General features: G+C 43.3%; 1 protein-coding gene across 4 annotated transcripts in view; it reads left to right on the top strand.

Moving 5' to 3' along the window:
* LOC117409437 (tetraspanin-5-like) overlaps positions 1-17868 on the top strand; it is a 58976-nt gene that overhangs the window by 27639 nt on the left and 13469 nt on the right. For 3 of the 4 annotated variants that reach the window (XM_034015481.3, XM_059000890.1, XM_034015480.3), the window contains exons 2-6: positions 8958-9008; positions 10826-10972; positions 13321-13491; positions 16289-16414; positions 17586-17633. In XM_034015481.3, the coding sequence (XP_033871372.1) occupies positions 8958-9008; positions 10826-10972; positions 13321-13491; positions 16289-16414; positions 17586-17633 (543 nt within the window). The remainder of the gene's footprint in view (positions 1-8957; positions 9009-10825; positions 10973-13320; positions 13492-16288; positions 16415-17585; positions 17634-17868) is intronic. The other variant, XM_034015482.3, reaches the window with a different exon arrangement.

Here is a 17868-nt window from a genome sequence, read left to right as displayed (position 1 = left end):
TATCCACTATTTTTTCTAAAGATATTTCCTGTTCTCCTGCGTTACTTCTGCTGAATGATGACTCATCCCTTTACCTATTGTCACAGCAGAGGCGGATCTGGTTGGCAGGCCTTACCGCAGCAAAAAAGATGATTGCTTTGAGCTGGCAGCCAGCGCAGTCTCTCCCCTATCGCCAGTGGATCTTCTCTTACCTTGATGTTATTCATATGCAGCTCTCCACGGCTTGGATCCATGGTGCCAGGGGGAGAATGTTCTAGCCTGGAAATCAGCTGCTGATATCATAAAATCTATGTTGGTTGTACTATTTGCTAACGGGGGGGTGATGTGGGTTCTCAAGGTACTGTGGGTGGTGTGTGGTTAGGGGGGGTAGCTATGGGTGGGTGGGGGTGTGGTTATGGGTGGGTAAAAGGGTGGGTGGAAAATTGGAACTTAGGGTCTTTTCCTGTCTGTTTTATTGTAATGTGCTGTTTGTTCCAAAATAAAAATAAAAAAGAATTGATCAAAAAAAAAAGAAAACCGTTTTTATAAAAGTATGTTTTCAGTCTTGACTTAAAAACTGTAACAGTCCCAGCTTCCCTGACGAAAGAAGGGAGGGCATTCCATAATTTAGGGGCTCTGCATGAAAAAGCCCATCCTCCAGTGTTAATTTTGTTGGCCCTAGGAATAACCAGTAGCCCCATATCTTGTGATCTAAGAGTGCGATTTGGATGATACAGGGTCAGTAACTCCTGCAAATAACTAGGCGCTAATCCATTTAGGGCCTTGTAAGTTAACAGCAAAATCTTAAAATCAATTCTATACTGCACAGGGAGCCAGTGTAAGGAGGCTAAAACGGCTAATATGTTCACTTTTCCTGGTTTTAGTCAGAATTCTAGTGGCAGTATTCTGAACGAGCAAGACAGCACACCTTTTGGGATACCAGAGAGAAGTGCATTACAGTAATCAATTCTAGATGAAACAAAGGCATGCATTAGTCTCTCGGCATCAGATACAGAAATAATTGGTCTAAGTTTGGCTATATTTCTCAAATGGTAAAAAGTTAATTGTAACTTCCCTAGTATACGTCTCAAATTATAGATCAGGATCAAAGATGACCCCCACATTTTTCATTTCTAGTTTAAGATATAATGAGAGGTTACTATGGTCGAGCTCATGTAATACTACATTTTTTGGTTGGTTCTGAGAGCCCACTAGCATAACCTCTGTTTTATCTGTACTTAGCATTAAATAATTCTGAGACATCCAACACTTGATGTCTGCAAGGCAAGCAGCATATAACTCCCCAGCAAAAGTATTTCCTGGCTTTAGGGACAGATATAGCTGGGTATCATCAGCATAGCAATGGAAGTTCACTCCATGTGTGTGTATAGTATCACCTAACGGTAGCATATATAATGACAGTAACAAAGGACCTAGACTAGAGAGAATGTAGGGGACAATGAGATGAACTAATATCTGATGCAATTTTTTCAAGGAATTTTGTTACAAAATGCTGTTCCTCATGCTGCGAATGTAGGTGACGGTAACCCAAGATTTTACAATACTGTACTAATACATGGTTGACTGAACAATTAAAGGCTAAATCTTAGACACCTTTTTACAGAATTAAAAAAAAAGGTTTGTTACACATATTTGTTTGCTGTGCAGGACAGTGGGTTCATGCACAAGGGTTGTTTCTTGTTGTCTGGGTTATTCTACTGCACAGTGCAATAGATACATACCCACGCCAGATCAATCTGGTCTGTAATTCAGTTTTTATTGGGATTGTATATCAGTGAAGAAATGTATGTGAGTGAATAACATTCGTTAGTTAGTTATTTGGGTAGTTATTTAGTTAATACAGCATTAGATTCTTCTCAGAGAAACCATAGTTTTTCAAACCTTTTTACAATCCTTTTTTACTTGGTGTCCATCATGATTAGATTCAACGTTTCTGTAGTGCTTTTAAAAATAAAATAAAATACAATAAAATATATATGCAGTATATCTCCATGGGGCATCTTAAACTGACAGCTGTTTCTGTCAGCAGATTCATTTTCTGTATACAATGGAAATCCTTCACCTTTTGGTTGAATTTTCTTATTTGTATTAAATAAATGTTCCTTTAATCTGTACTAGGCAGTTCCAGGTGAATTGCTGGAAATTATTTTATTCACATTCCCTGTTCAATCAAAATTTAGGTGTTTGGAAAAATCTTTTGGTAAACTGTAAACTATGTCCAGCTTTGACTGAACTGAACAACCTTCAGTTGTCATGTTAAAATGTAAGGGCGATTGTTAAGAAATCCAGTGTGCCTTGTATCACAGAAACCATGTGAGTTAGTGACTTCATATTACAGGGTTACATAAACCCTGCATGCTAAATGTGTTGCTGATATTGTAATTGACCTCTAAACTAATATAAATGGCTGCCATATTGAGGACATGTGGCTTTACATCTGAATAGAAACCTTAAAACATGTTAATGGTACTGTGACAGGATGGACCGAGGTTTGAGACTCAGAGACAGTTTTAAGTTCAAAAATAAAGTTTTTAATAAACAAAAATACAAAAAAAAACCAGCACGAGGGCCAAACAAAAAGATTTAAACATAAAATACACACAAAGCAAAACTTACAAAAATAAAGGTTTCCAGGCTGGGCGTTGCCTTCACTGGAACAGAAAAATCACAGCACAAACCAAACACACCTTCTCCTCTGGAACTCTCCTCTACAACTCTCTCCAACTCTCTCTCCTAGCCAGGGCCTCTCCCCTGGCTTTTATCCCCTGTGGCTGGAGCCCAATTATTCAATAATTACTGATTAGTCAATTAGGGCTCCAGCCACATTCTCACATGTTTTTCTGGCAGGGAGGAGTTTTAACCCCCTCCCTGCCAGTCCCAACATTGATCATAAAGACGGGGCAGTACCCCGTCACATATCCCCCCCCTTGTGCCAAGCACAACATGGCCTAAATGGCCACCTCCCCCCTCAGTCTCAGTCCCGGAAGAGGGGGAAGAACAGTGTCCATGGGGGTGGCCATGGTGGGACGTCTGGCACCACCCAATTCTTCGTGGCCAGCAGCTCCCTCTTCCGGGGCTCCGGCCACACACTATCTTGCCGCGAAAGTGCAGCTGGGGGAGCTGGTCTCCTGACCTCCCTCCCCCTCTTCATGGCCAGCAACTCCCCTCCGTGGGGCTCCGGCCATAGTGTAGCGACCCCAGGCGAAGCAGGATCCCTGGCAACCCCAGGCGACGGCAGCAGCAGCGGACCCTCGGGAGGCGACGGCAGCAGCAGCGGACCCTCGGGAGGCGACGGCAGCAGCAGCGGACCCTCGGGAGGCGACGGCAGCAGCAGCGGACCCTCGGGAGGCGACGGCAGCAGCAGCGGACCCTCGGGAGGCGACGGCAGCAGCAGCGGACCCTCGGGAGGCGACGGCAGCAGCAGCGGACCCTCGGGAGGCGGAGACGGGAACGGCGGCCCGGCTCCCTCTGGTGGCGGAGACGGGAACGGCGGCCCGGCTCCCTCTGGTGGCGGAGACGGGAACGGCGGCCCGGCTCCCTCTGCTGGCGGAGACGGGAACGGCGGCCCGGCTCCCTCTGCTGGCGGAGACGGGAACGGCGGCCCGGCTCCCTCTGCTGGCGGAGACGGGAACGGCGGCCCGGCTCCCTCTGCTGGCGGAGACGGGAACGGCGGCCCGGCTCCCTCTGCTGGCGGGAACGGCGGCCCCTCTCCCTCTAGTGGCGGAGGCGGGAACAACAGCTCGTCTCCCTCTGCTGGCGGAGGCGGAAACAACAGCAACTCGTCTCCCTCTGCTGGCGAAGGCGGGAACAGCAACTCGTCTCCCTCTGCTGGCGGAGGCGGGAACAGCAACTCGTCTCCCTCTGCTGGCGGAGGCGGGAACAGCAACTCGTCTCCCTCTGCTGGCGGAGGCGGGAACAGCAACTCGTCTCCCTCTGCTGGCGGAGGCGGGAACAGCAACTCGTCTCCCTCTGCTGGCGGAGGCGGGAACAGCAACTCGTCTCCCTCTGCTGGCGGAGGCGGGAACAGCAACTCGTCTCCCTCTGCTGGCGGAGGCGGGAACAGCAACTCGTCTCCCTCTGCTGGCGGAGGCGGAAACAGCAGCTCGTCTCCCTCTGCTGGCGGAGGCGGAAACAGCAGCTCGTCTCCCTCTGCTGGCGGAGGCGGGAACGGCAGCTCGTCTCCCTCTGCTGGCGGAGGCGGGAACGGCAGCTCGTCTCCCTCTGCTGGCGGAGGCGGGAACGGCAGCTCGTCTCCCTCTGCTGGCGGAGGCGGGAACGGCAGCTCGTCTCCCTCTGCTGGCGGAGGCGGGAACGGCAGCTCGTCTCCCTCTGCTGGCGGAGGCGGGAACGGCAGCTCGTCTCCCTCTGCTGGCGGAGGCGGGAACAGCAGCTCGTCTCCCTCTACAGGTCCCTTCAGCCCTAGGCCTGTGGGCTTCCCCTTCTCGGGCCGTGGACGCACCGACTCCTCCCGCTCGGGCCGTGGACGCACCGACTCCTCCCTCTCGGGCCGTGGACGCACCGACTCCTCCCTCTCGGGCCGTGGACGCACCGACTCCTCCCTCTCGGGCTCCTCCCCCTCGGGCTGTGGACGTTCGGGCTCCTCCCTCTCGGGCTGTGGACGTTCGGGCTCCTCCCTCTCGGGCTGTGGACGTTCGGGCTCCTCCCTCTCGGGCTGTGGACGTTCGGGCTCCTCCCTCTCGGGCTGTGGACGTTCGGGCTCCCCCTCTCTGGGCGAAGGCAGCGGCTCCCATTCTGGCTCTCGGGACGGCAGCTCCTCCCCTTCTGGCTCTCGGGACGGCGGCTCCTCCCCTTCTGGCTCTCGGGACGACGGCTCTCCCCTCTCTGGCTCTCGGGACGGCAGCTCCTCCCCTTCTGGCTCTCGGGACGGCAGCTCCTCCCCTTCTGGCTCTCGGGACGGCGGCTCCTCCCCTTCTGGCTCTCGGGACGGCGGCTCACCCCTCTCTGGCTCTCGGGACGACAACTCACCCCTCTCTGGCTCTCGGGACGACAGCTCACCCCTCTCTGGCTCTCGGGACGACAGCTCACCCCTCTCTGGCTCTCGGGACGACAGCTCACCCCTCTCTGGCTCTCGGGACGACAGCTCACCCCTCTCTGGCTCTCGGGACGACAGCTCACCCCTCTCTGGCTCTCGGGACGACAGCTCACCCCTCTCTGGCTCTCGGGACGATGGCTCACCCCTCTCTGGCTCTCGGGACGACAGCTCCACCTTCTTTATTGGAATGATTGGGGCGTCTCCCATATCTACCGCCAGGTAATTAACGACCATCAGGGCCAGCTCTGCGAAGGACGTCGGGTGATGCTGTTCCTCCCACTTTTCCCACCTCCCCCCATCTCTACGCCACAGCGTGTTGATAACTATGGGGAGGTCGTGGAAGAGGTCCGCCTCAGGGTGCATCAACCAGTCCCATATTTCCTGGGATGGTGGTGAAGGCGGTGATGTAGGAAGTGGTGGGGTGGCTGCCGAGGACGGGGTTTGCAGCTGCTCCTGGTCCCGATTGTGGGGGCATCCTGCCCAGTTGTGGCCATCCACTTCACAGTACCCACACCAGTCAGCTGGTAGCCCATCTGGACAGGACCTCCACCGGTGATCCACCTTCCCGCACCAAGAGCACCAGGGGAAAAGACTGGCTGGGTCCTCCAGCTGGGGTGGCTGTTGTTGCAGCAGCCTACATTTCTTCGGCTGCTGCTTCTCCTGCCTTTGCCGCTGTCTGCTCTTCCCCATTTTCAAAAAAAAAAAAAAAAATTACTGCTCTGAGCCTCCAGGTGGCGCTATCCCACTTCTGACACCAAATGTGACAGGATGGACCGAGGTTTGAGACTCAGAGACAGTTTTAAGTTCAAAAATAAAGTTTTTAATAAACAAAAATACAAAAAAAAACCAGCACGAGGGCCAAACAAAAAGATTTAAACATAAAATACACACAAAGCAAAACTTACAAAAATAAAGGTTTCCAGGCTGGGCGTTGCCTTCACTGGAACAGAAAAATCACAGCACAAACCAAACACACCTTCTCCTCTGGAACTCTCCTCTACAACTCTCTCCAACTCTCTCTCCTAGCCAGGGCCTCTCCCCTGGCTTTTATCCCCTGTGGCTGGAGCCCAATTATTCAATAATTACTGATTAGTCAATTAGGGCTCCAGCCACATTCTCACATGTTTTTCTGGCAGGGAGGAGTTTTAACCCCCTCCCTGCCAGTCCCAACATTGATCATAAAGACGGGGCAGTACCCCGTCACAGGTACACAGTTGTATTTTTTTATTTTCTTACTTAATTTCCATTACCAGCGTTGTGCACTAAAAACAAAACCCTTTCACTGTGACATTGTTTTAAACTGTTTTTCACAAAAAAACTCCCATTTCTAGTTTAACATTGTAGCAAAAAAACAAACCCCAAAAAACATAATAATGACATTTGAAGCTATTTGACTAGAATTAGACATGCTTAGATTAAGCTTGCAGTTTAATTGCAGTACCAAAAAAAGCCTGTATTTCAGTTGTTGATGAGTTCATTTCAGCCCACAAAAGCCCATGCTTTCTCAGCTCTGCCAGTCTAGTGCCAAGGCATCCTGTGGACGGTGTCTTTCTTAGTGTGGTGTAATGCCAGACTGTCAGGGAAGTGAATTTCCTGTGGCTTGTAGTTTTCACACTGGTAACGCACCAGCTTACAAGCTGCCATCTGAATGATATCTGAATCAAGTACATTGGATAGGAGGCTGTGTGGTCTAGTGGTTAAAGAAACGGGCTTGTAACCAGGAGATCCCCGGTTCAAATCCCACCTCAGCCACTGACTCATTGTGTGACCCTGACCAAGTCACTTAACCTCCTTGTGCTCCGTCTTTCGGATGAGACGTAATTGTAAGTGACTGCAGCTGATGCATAGTTCACACACCCTAGTCTCTTCGCCTTGGATAAAGTCTGCTAAATAAACTAATAATAATAATAATAATACATTGGTCTTTAAAATGGCTATCAGTAATGGATGTGTAACCTTGTTAAATGAAACTTTGTGCTATTTGACCATTCTGATATTTAATACAGAGTCAAATCCATCCCATTATTAGGGTTAGGGTTCTACTGTATATATCATATGACCATAGTTCAAAATGTATTACATTCGAGTTACCATTTGTAGAAATACTGACAGAACTACTGTATGGCACAGTTGATGTAACTGATTTAGTAAGAGAAAACCTGACAAATCTAAATCTAAATACAATTAAAAACAGAAATACTGTATTAGGTATATTAGGTATATACAGAAATACTGTATTAGGTATTTGTATACAAAAACAGCAGGGTATAACTAGATTTATAACCCACCTGAAGGTGATACACGGCGCTTGTAAATTGTGGGTCTTGCTACTCAACAGTAGGGATGAATGTGTTTCCCACTGTACACAGTTATTGCTTCCAATATGGTTCATAGCAACAGTATGACATTTCGATGATAAAAGAACAAGAATGCTTATTTAATATTTCCGATGTAATTTTCAACATTGTTATAGAAAACAATTTATTAAAGTACAATTTGTCTTTTGGATGGGAGGTTCAGAAAAAAACAGACCTGTTTGCCTGTATTACAGATCTACTGTCTCGTAAACTAATTCCTCAGTGCCATTCTGTTAGACTGCTAGCTGAATATAGGAAAAAAAAACTTAAACAATCCTCAAACTGGCACAAGAGATATTGGATTAATGTTGTATCTGTCTGCAACCATGCCACTTTGGAACCTGACCTTGTCAGATCTCAGAAGCAAAGAAGAGTTAGGCCCAGTTAGTGCTTAGATGGGAGACCTCCAAGGAAAATGTTGGAAGTGTTTGTGGTTCAGCCAGTTCCCTAGGTTAGTGTTAGGATTTATACAATAGTAAAATATTACCTTTACAACAGTATTTCTCTCACGGACCTACCTTACTGAAGTACTGAAATGGGACGTCCCATAGCTTCCATTTAGGAAAGCCTATGTTTGCCAAGGGATCAATGAGGCTGGTTTATCTGTTGTGCTTGTTATTTTATTAGCTATAAATAAAGCTACGATTTTGTCATGGGTGAAATTCAGTGAAATCTTGGAAATGGAAGTAGAAACACATTTGATTAGGCACATCCTGTATTTCTATCAACAATGCAGTATGTCATGCACTGAAAATACAAATCTGTGAGTATATGTAAATTGTTTGGTTGTGTATGCACACAGCATTTAGGTCTAGCTATGTAGGTCAGCGAATGAGATTTATGGGTGAGCGAGCAAGCATGTAAATGAGTGGAGTGGAAGTTTATGGGGTGAAAAAATGGTGACAGATGTGCGAGCAAAGTGGCAAATTTCACTGCTAAGCTGGAAGTGAAAAATATCCAAAGGGTACATTTGATTAAAGAGGTGGCATGATGTTTTGTACAGCGTGTAATGTTCCTGTGGATTACAAACGAAAAGCAAGCTGTGACAAACACATTGAAAGTGCTTCAGATAAACGGAAGCTACAAGCCGTTGAATCTTCCCTGGAAAGACAGCTAAAATACAAAAAACGGAGAGTGAGCTGTTTTATGTAAAGACAGAAAAACAAATGCATCGGAGACCAGAAATTTACAGATTTAGAGGCTTTCTTTATGACATGCTGTTTCAGAATCATGGAAAACTGTACGTTTTGTACGTTTTAAACTTGTCAGTAGTCAAAAGCACTAGTCTTTATATTATTGGTTTTGGTGTACTATTTAAAATTATTTGGTGACTTTTCCATGAATTCACTCACACACAAATATCTAAATAAAGACTATTTAAAAATAGTTCTCTTTTTTGCAAGGACAGAATGTCCCAAAAAATATCCCTAATTACATTAAAGGCAAGCATACAAACACACTCGCAATATGAAACTCGGGGAGCTGACTAACAAATAAAATTGTGTATCCTTGTCATTACATTTTTGTATCTTTTTTGTTTGTTACAGTTGCTTGGAGTAGCCTTCCTTGGAATTGGACTGTGGGCATGGAGTGAAAAGGTAAACCTCTCTCTTATGTTTATTTCCATTGAAATTGATTGAATTGTTAGGGGAGATTTTTACCTACTGGCTTTCAAAATCGTTTACAAAGGAAGGTCTGACTTGAGATGCAGCATACCTTGTACAAGGGAGGTTTAGTGGTAGAGCTAGAAATTCATTTTCAGGATTTCTACTGTTTCTTTGCCATTTGCTAGACTGCAAAACCCTCTCATTGCTTGCTTTGCATTGCAGAATTAAGTCCCCCCAAAGGAACAGAACCAGACGAGATAAAAACGGAAGATAGGACACAGATAACAACTTGCAGTGGAGCTATTTGTTCTTATCTTGTGAGGGTTTTAATTCTCTCATTTCACTGACCCCCAGAAGAGTGTGTGAAATATGCAATTACATTTCTTTTAAGTTTCAGAAGGATTTGCCTGATATTTAATATTGTTTTTAGCTTCGTCTCCAATCAGAAAGAAGTTAAGCATCTTAGCAATACAATATATATTATGTATTATCTCCCAATGGCTTCAGGCAATGGGGTTGTTGCCCTTTTAATTTGCTTCACTGCATTCACTTGGATGAATGGGTAGCCTGTGGGTATCTGTAAAACAAACCGTTGCAGTTAAATTGCCATTCAATGTACTTTCTTGCTGCAGTGGATGATGGTGTTTGCAGGCTGAGCATGCCTCTCTAATGTTCAATTCAAGGTTAATTGCTATAGATAAAATGGCAGTGGGGGGCAATTGTAAATAAAATACTTTTGTAAAACAATTTGTGGTCTGCACAGTAATATGTTGTAGAATTGTATCCATTTGCATTGTATGTTAAAACAGACTCCTGTTTAAACCCTCTACTGAATTAAACATGGTTTAGCTGTGTAACCTGTTTTTAATGGTGTCTTTGTGATTCATGAAATAGATTAATGAAATCAGTATTCAAGAAGTGTATTAAACACTATTTCTAAAGGAAAACATCAAAGTATAAGCGTGTGTTTTATTGCCATTGCACTTAATAGAATACATTTACAAGTGGATGCAACAAATGTTTTATAATGGAAAATGTTTTATAAAATCCATATGACTTATTTACAGTAGAGGATATCAAACAGACACATCAAGTTTTCTTTGGTAACAGATATGTCAGGATGTTTAGCTAAGGATAATCTGTTTTTGTTTAAGCTGGAGCCTCAGCCGCTGTTTCTGTTGATTTTTCGGATGTCCGTAATGATCCTTTTCTTTCCGACGCAGTATGACCATAACTGACCTTTTAAAGTGCAGTCTGCGGTGAAGCAAAAAGTAGCCCAAAGATATTAACTCACATTAAACATTGGTCTCCTGATACACAACATAATACAATGTGGAAATATGCAATTTCAGCCAAGATACACTTAAGGCAGCAGTTTTTTTTGTAAATACTTGACCCAAGATTGACTAATAGACATTAATAAAACCCTATGAATATTTACCTAGATTCAATAAGAACAGAGCTCTCATTACTTTAAAACCATCCAAATACTGTACCACAGTATGATCTGCTTTACAAGTGTATATGCATCTAAAGACTAAATATGACAGGCCCCTAGTGCTATTTTTACTGAACATCACTAAAATGTGAGTGAATGTTTAAAATGTAGTTTTCTGTAGATTATACTATTTATAGGATATTTTTAACAGTATTTTCTGTGTCATATATAAAAAGAAAACAACTCTAACACCTGCAACACCTGAAAAAAAGCAACAGTGACTATAATGTTAAATCTGAATCTCTTGCACACCCCTATACTGTACATGTGTCCAGTCTTTGATTATCCTGTTTCTCCCACCTCTGTGCAGGGTGTGCTGTCCAACATCTCCTCCATCACAGACATGGGTGGCTTTGACCCGGTATGGCTCTTTATCGTGGTCGGGGGGGTGATGTTCATCCTGGGCTTTGCCGGCTGCATCGGGGCCCTGAGAGAAAACACATTTCTACTCAAGTTTGTAAGTCAGCAGTGCAATGATGCTAAACAGCTGTCTGGACCTTCAAGTGAAACCTGGAGCTCATTTTTTACAAGGACAAATGCACTCAATGAAATTACTAAACAAGAAATAAGTACTACAGGAACACTAAAAGAAATTTAGTACAATTATTTGGCATACATTTCAGCTGGACATGGTGACATGAGAAAGATTTCTTTTTGAAATGTTTGTCAGAGAATTTTACCTTTAGAAGTTCCTTTTAGGTCTATAAGAAGCATACTGTAATTGGTGATTTTCCTGTGAGAAAACTAAACCCTTTTTAAAATTATTATTTTTGTTGTTATCAAGTCACTTTTTTTACAGCACTCAATTCTCTGAATATATATATATATATATATATGAAACAAAACTTCTATTCAGCAACTTTATTTTTTTTGGGGGGTGGTTGTTTTAAATACAAGGCAGATTTTTGGTCTTAAAACAAAAATGATTCATGGATATTTATATCTTACAATTCTGTACCTATAGGCAGGGTTGATCTTGCTGATAGCCTGAAGAATACCTTTCTGACCTCAGCTCACTTCCTAACAGAAAGCTGCTGTGTTCTGCCGTGCCAGATGCATAAAGGACCTTTGTTCAGCCTTGCTAATGCCAGTCTAGACTGCTTGGTTGGGCTCCTGAAGGCAATATCTTAAGAACACTTCACACAAATGTCATGTAAATTGTCAAGGACTTTTGTTTAAGATACATATTTCTTCTGAATGTGTACAAAATAATTCCATATATCCTCCACACCATGCACATCCATTCACTATATAGGTCTCAAGCATACAGGGTATCTGGTACTACAACAGGTTAAAGAAATCTCATTTTGAATCCCTTGCTATCAGATAGTATTACACTTTCATGTAATTTCACCTCGAGAGTGAAATTGTCCCAACCCTTTCTGCATCTTCTTGTCAGAACCACCTGTTTCCTCAAGGACTGACATATGTTGCAGCCAATGATATACTTGACCCAAATTCACTACTGAGGGGAAATGACCCAGGAAGTGAAGCAGTAAGAGGTTTCCTGGAAGGCAAGGAAACAAGTTGCACATTTTTAACCCTATGGTAACAGAAGCACACATATAATGTTGTCAATCTGTGTAGATATTTCAATAAATTAAGACATACATTAGAAAATGCATTTCAGAGAAGGTTTGAAACACAAAGATTTGGATGCATTACACTTACACTAAATAGTGGGTAATGTTTTCTCAAGTGTGCCTGTGGAACACAAGTTTCATTTTGTCTCCCCCCAATTCATATAAAAAGCTGTGATCTAGGATTCGTTAACACATTGTCACTGCTTCTGGCCTTTAAAAAATATTTTTACTTGGGTACTTTTCAGAAAAAAAAAATTGAACAAAAAGCTTTAGGTCTCCAGAGCAGTAGATTTGATTTAATTCCAGCAACAGAGAAAAAAGATGGTGTCCAACCAATAGAAGAAGGCTGCTTCCCCAAGAAAGATCCAAGAAAGGAATAAAGTTATTGGACCTGGCATTCATGCCAGAGATAGCACACACACTGGATATGCAAATGTGTTCATTATGTATTTGCTATCATTGTTATTGTTTTATTGAGTTATATTTTATCTGTAGTTGCTGGGCTGCTCAGTGACGTATCAGGCTGTGTCTTAGAACTGGAAGATATAAAGATTTAGTATCCCCGCACTAGCAGAGAGAGTTTCCAGTCTGTTAAAAACCATTGGGTTTTTGGAAGTATCTGCAGGGATTGGGTTGAACCTGAGGAAAGTCAATCATGGATTAAAAAAAAGGCTATGTTAATTCTGGAAAGAGGCTGAAAGACTAAGCATATGTGTACGTATGAAAGCGTGCAATGCCAGCAGCTGTAGAGTGTCTTGGTTACTGTTGTCACCATACTTTAGTAGGTACACCAAAGCAAAGCAGACCGCTTGGAGATTGATGGGGAAAGCCATGGAGAAGTGCTGTGTGTTGGGGACTATAGATATTGCTGTTCAAAAGATCCTGGGGTTTGTTTTGTTTTAGGCTCTAAAAGAATTAAAGTGCCCTGGAGGTATTCAGGACTGGACTGTGACTGTGGGATGTGAGGATTCATAACCAGAAACTTATGTACTTATGTGTGCATGAATATATGTATTTGAATCCATCTCCATATTAAGGGACTGCGTGATAGAATAGCAGTATAGAAGAACAAAGTCATATTTATTGTGAGTTAATACGTGATATAAGGTAATCGTGGTTTTTACATGATAATCAAAAACTGAAAATGTCATTATCATCCAGGCCTACACGGGTTTATACAGGCTTATGTGCTGATGAAATTTCCATCTTCTTCACTTTGCAGTTCTCCGTTTTCTTGGGGATTATTTTCTTCCTGGAGCTGACTGCAGGGGTCCTGGCTTTTGTGTTCAAAGACTGGATTAAAGATCAACTCAACTTCTTCATAAACAACAACATCAGGGCATACCGTGATGATATTGACCTACAGAACCTCATTGATTTCACCCAGGAATACGTAAGGAGGCTTTATAGATGATGACTAATCAAATGAGATGCTTTAAACTGGCAGGAGAATGTGATTGCTGTTTTTCTACCCAGCACCCTGGCTGTTGCTCAGAAAGATGCCCTGAATGTATAATCAGTGTGTACGTGCAGCTCCCTGGCTTCTCACTGAGAGCTGAATATATGGAATGAAAAAAAGTAAATGAAAGTAGATAACATTATGAGATTGGGCCCTGTGAAAGGCTCCTGCCATGTTGGTGCGTATTCGCTGCTTGCTGACAGGCAGATCAAGACGGGTGTAGTTGATATGCCCCGCAGGCGAACAGGTTTATTTACATATTCACAGACACAGACAGCTCATGTGACACTACCACCAATGGTATTGCACAGCGGACATACATGGGAATGTACAAAAAGCAAAAATAAAACACTGCAAAAAACTATAAAAGGTGCCGTGAAAACGGCAGCGCTACTCCTAATGAATGGAGGTCCCGCTTATACACCTCGCTATACTGTAAGGGAATCTACAATCCTTGAACTAAGGTTTAGTCTTCAGTAATAAACAAACCCCGACTCCAGCTACATGCCCGGCCGCCTGTGGCTTCGGTTTCTTCCGGAGGCTCTGATCCCAGTTTACCCTCACGGCGATCGGAGGCTTTCAGCAAGAGGTTTCGCTCTCTTTGTCCGCGTAGCAAGGACGTTCTTCAACCGGTTGGCTATGGCTTTGCAGCAGCCCTTAGGTGTATAAACGGGACCTTTTTATACCTGACGCCCTGCTGGAACACACATACCTGCTGATTAGGAGTCCACAGCTGATAATTACACACAGCAGACAGGCTCTCCCAGGAGCGTCAACTATTTCATTCATTATTTACAGAAATCAATTACAATAAATGAACGTACATTTAACAAAAAATAATTACAATATTGTAGCGGCCGGCTATGTGTGGGGGTCAGTGGCGTAACTATAGAATTTGACAGGTTTACCAAGGCCTAAATTATCAACAATTATGTACAGATACTTTAAATCAATAATAAATGAATAACCAAGCACAACTTACCAATTTTTCCAGATCAAAAGAGAGCAATCCTGGCATTTTTGTGTTCCTCAGCAAAGATCTTCACAAATGTATCCAGGTCCAAAGCTTGTGCCCTCATATGTTCAATGTTAATAATAGCTAAGTCACTGAGATGGCTGTCAGACATTGTATTGCGCAGGTACATTTTTAAAAGTTTCAGAGCTAAGAAACTCTGTTCACAAGCAACGCTTGACACTGGAATTGTAACTCCAACAACACACAAGCGACAGAGTTCATGGAAAGCATCTTTGTAAAGTTCAAGAAATGCTGTGAATTTTAACAAAGTATTTGGTTTCTCATTACGACATGCTGTACGTTTTCATTGCATTAAGCATTTAGCCTGATGTAGTTCATGCACTAGGTCTTCACTGTCAGGCAAAATGCTTCAGCATATGGCCGCACTGCATCCACTCTGTCGGTCCATTGGAATGTGGGGGACGCGCGGGGCTTGACAAGGGGTCCAGGCGACATCAGCGCCATCTCCTATGCTGCTGCTCGGGAGGGGGTGGGGTCTGCAGTTCCCCTCCTACACGGACCCCATCCCGTTTCCCTCCATTCCTGGCGGAGGTATGTCTCGGGGCTCCAGGTGGCGGCAATCAGCCATGAGGTGGCTGGCCGCATCACCAACACATTCTCTCTCTCTCACTTGCTTGCTCTCTGCTGGGGGCAGCAGGGGATCGTGTCCATATTCCCAGCCTGGCATTCCTTCAGGGGCAGGGCCGGTCACACACACACACACACAAACTGACAGGCAGGCAGGCTGCTCAAGGATAGAAGGAGAGGATTAGCCGGCAAAACAGATTCACACTCACTCACATACAGCAGCACACAACACAGGTCACATTACGGGTACAGTATAAAGCCCCAACCCCTTCCCCAATCCATAACAGTTCATGGGAGGTATATAGTTTGTTGCGATTGCCCCGCCACTACATTATTTACACACAAATCCCACTCTTCATTCAAGGGGCTCCTGCCCTGCCACAGGCCCTATCCACAAAGCTGTAAAACTATTAATGTCCTGTTGTATTTTTCCCCCTGCTGGTGAGCCATATGTTTGTACATAAACAAACATGTCACACTAGAGTTTTACATTTAGAGTGCTGATTATATGACGAAACATGGTTAGTATTGGACATTCTTTTGCACGTTATTGAGAGTATCAGAATCTGGGGATATGTGGAAGAACCTGTCTGTTGGTCTGTCTGTATGTCACACTCAGTTTTACATTTACATACAGTATGGATGATGAAGGTCATGACTTCATTTTCACGTGACTTGTAGCTTTAATTTGGTATTGTGATGTAGGTTACTAACTTACTTGTCTTTTATCCCACAATATAGCCTGCATGCTATTTTGTATATAATTTGGCTACCTGTATATAATAATTTGCTAAATTTTGTATTGGTTCCTATTACTTCAGAATCAGACATATTTTCTCAACCCTGTGTACATAATACTGCACATTTTTTACAATGGCTATTATTGTTTCCTCAATGTAGGAGTTGTTTTCAATTATCAGTAGTTCAAAGGGCAATGGAATCCCATCCCATGAGAGCCTCTAAGAGTATAAAGTGGAGAATGGAACATGCCGTTTTCTATGGATCTGTATCCCAAATTAACCTTATTAACGTGACTGACATTTCAGAACAAAGGAGCAAGCAGAACACATACCCTGGCAGCTTGGTTTCATTTGTCAGTTCTTCTGTTTCATTCCCTTGGTTTTACAGTGGGAGTGCTGTGGTGCATTTGGAGCCGACGACTGGAATCTGAACATTTACTTCAACTGCACAGATAGCAATGCCAGCCGAGAGCGATGCGGCGTGCCATTCTCCTGCTGCACCAAAGACCCTGCAGTAAGTTGGTCTTTCAGTCTTATATTAGTATGCTGCAACTTGCTTTTCACTGCTAAAAAAAAAAAAAATTGTAACTGCCTTTCAATGGATAAGCAGATCCTTAATCCTGTAAAACAAGTTAAAAAAATAAAAAAAGCTTTGTATAAAAGATTATTTAAACACAGGTTCTAGAACTCGAATTTGTTTTTATACAATGTTAAAACGACACATGCAAGGCACCGCATTAGAGAAGCCACAAAACACAAGCAATTGGCCAGCATTGTGAATTTGTGTTTTAGTATCAACATTTATCCTGTCTTAGCCAAGGCAGCACACAGAATTTCAATGTAATCAATCTCCACGTTTCAAAATACTGTCCACATTCTTGTTGGAAGTAATAAATAGAGACCGTCTGCAAATCTTTCTTTGCAATCCACTGGTCTGTTTACCTCAATACATATTTGTTATGAAATTATGAACCAAGTAAACCACTGACCAAGTCTAAAGTCCTGAATTAATTACCTATCCTGTCCTATTGTCTCAGTTCTGTATTACTTTCTCTGTTTTCCGGCCCATTTGGTCAGGATACAAACAAAATCATTTTAATAGGATGATACAGTACATGGTGGTGGTGTTTGTTATGAAATTTTGACCACTAGCACCAAAACCATAAAAACAGTCCTTTAGAACAGTATAGTATGTGTTACATATCAAGTTTTTGGTTTACATAATATATAATAAAAGCGGCAGCATTTTAAAAAATAAAGTTCAGTCATATGTAACAACCATAATTTGAATCAAATTTAATCAGTACAAAATAATACACATTTCAGACTATTTTTATTATAAATTGGGCAGCAGTGTGGAGTAGTGGTTAGGGCTCTGGACTCTTGACCGGAGGGTTGTGGGTTCAATCCCCAGTGGAGGACACTGCTGTTGTACCCTTGAGCAAGGTACTTTACCTAGATTGCTCCAGTTAAAAAAAAAAAAAAAACAACTGTATAAATGGGTAATTGTATGTATAAATAATGTGATATCTGTATAATGTGAAATAATGTATAATGTGATATCTTGTAACAATTGTAAGTTGCCCTGGATAAGGGTGTCTGCTAAGAAATAAATAATAATGATAAATTTGGTGCAATTCTGAATTAATGGACATTTCAATACTAAATGATTTCTCATTCTCTAGGAGGATGTAATAAACACCCAGTGTGGCTATGATGTAAGGGCAAAAGTGGTGAGTCTGCAACCAAAAGTGTTTTTTTTTTCTTCTTCTTTTTAACAGAAAGAAGCCTAACTAAATCACTTGTCATTCAGGTCCTGTGTATGGAGCAGCTCTCTTAATAGCTAAGCCCTGGCATCAGGCACGGATGGACTGTTCTAAAGCAGTAGGCAGCAGTTTTGTGCACAGTTCTAAGCACATTGTCTATAATATGTAGAAAACAATTACTTGAAAGTGGTAACTAAATTGA

The sequence above is a fragment of the Acipenser ruthenus genome, chromosome 2, assembly GCF_902713425.1.
Source record: "Acipenser ruthenus chromosome 2, fAciRut3.2 maternal haplotype, whole genome shotgun sequence".
Lineage (NCBI taxonomy): Eukaryota > Metazoa > Chordata > Actinopteri > Acipenseriformes > Acipenseridae > Acipenser > Acipenser ruthenus.
The sequence above is the reverse complement of the archived record's forward strand: the minus strand, read 5'-3'. Positions and strand labels throughout refer to the sequence as shown.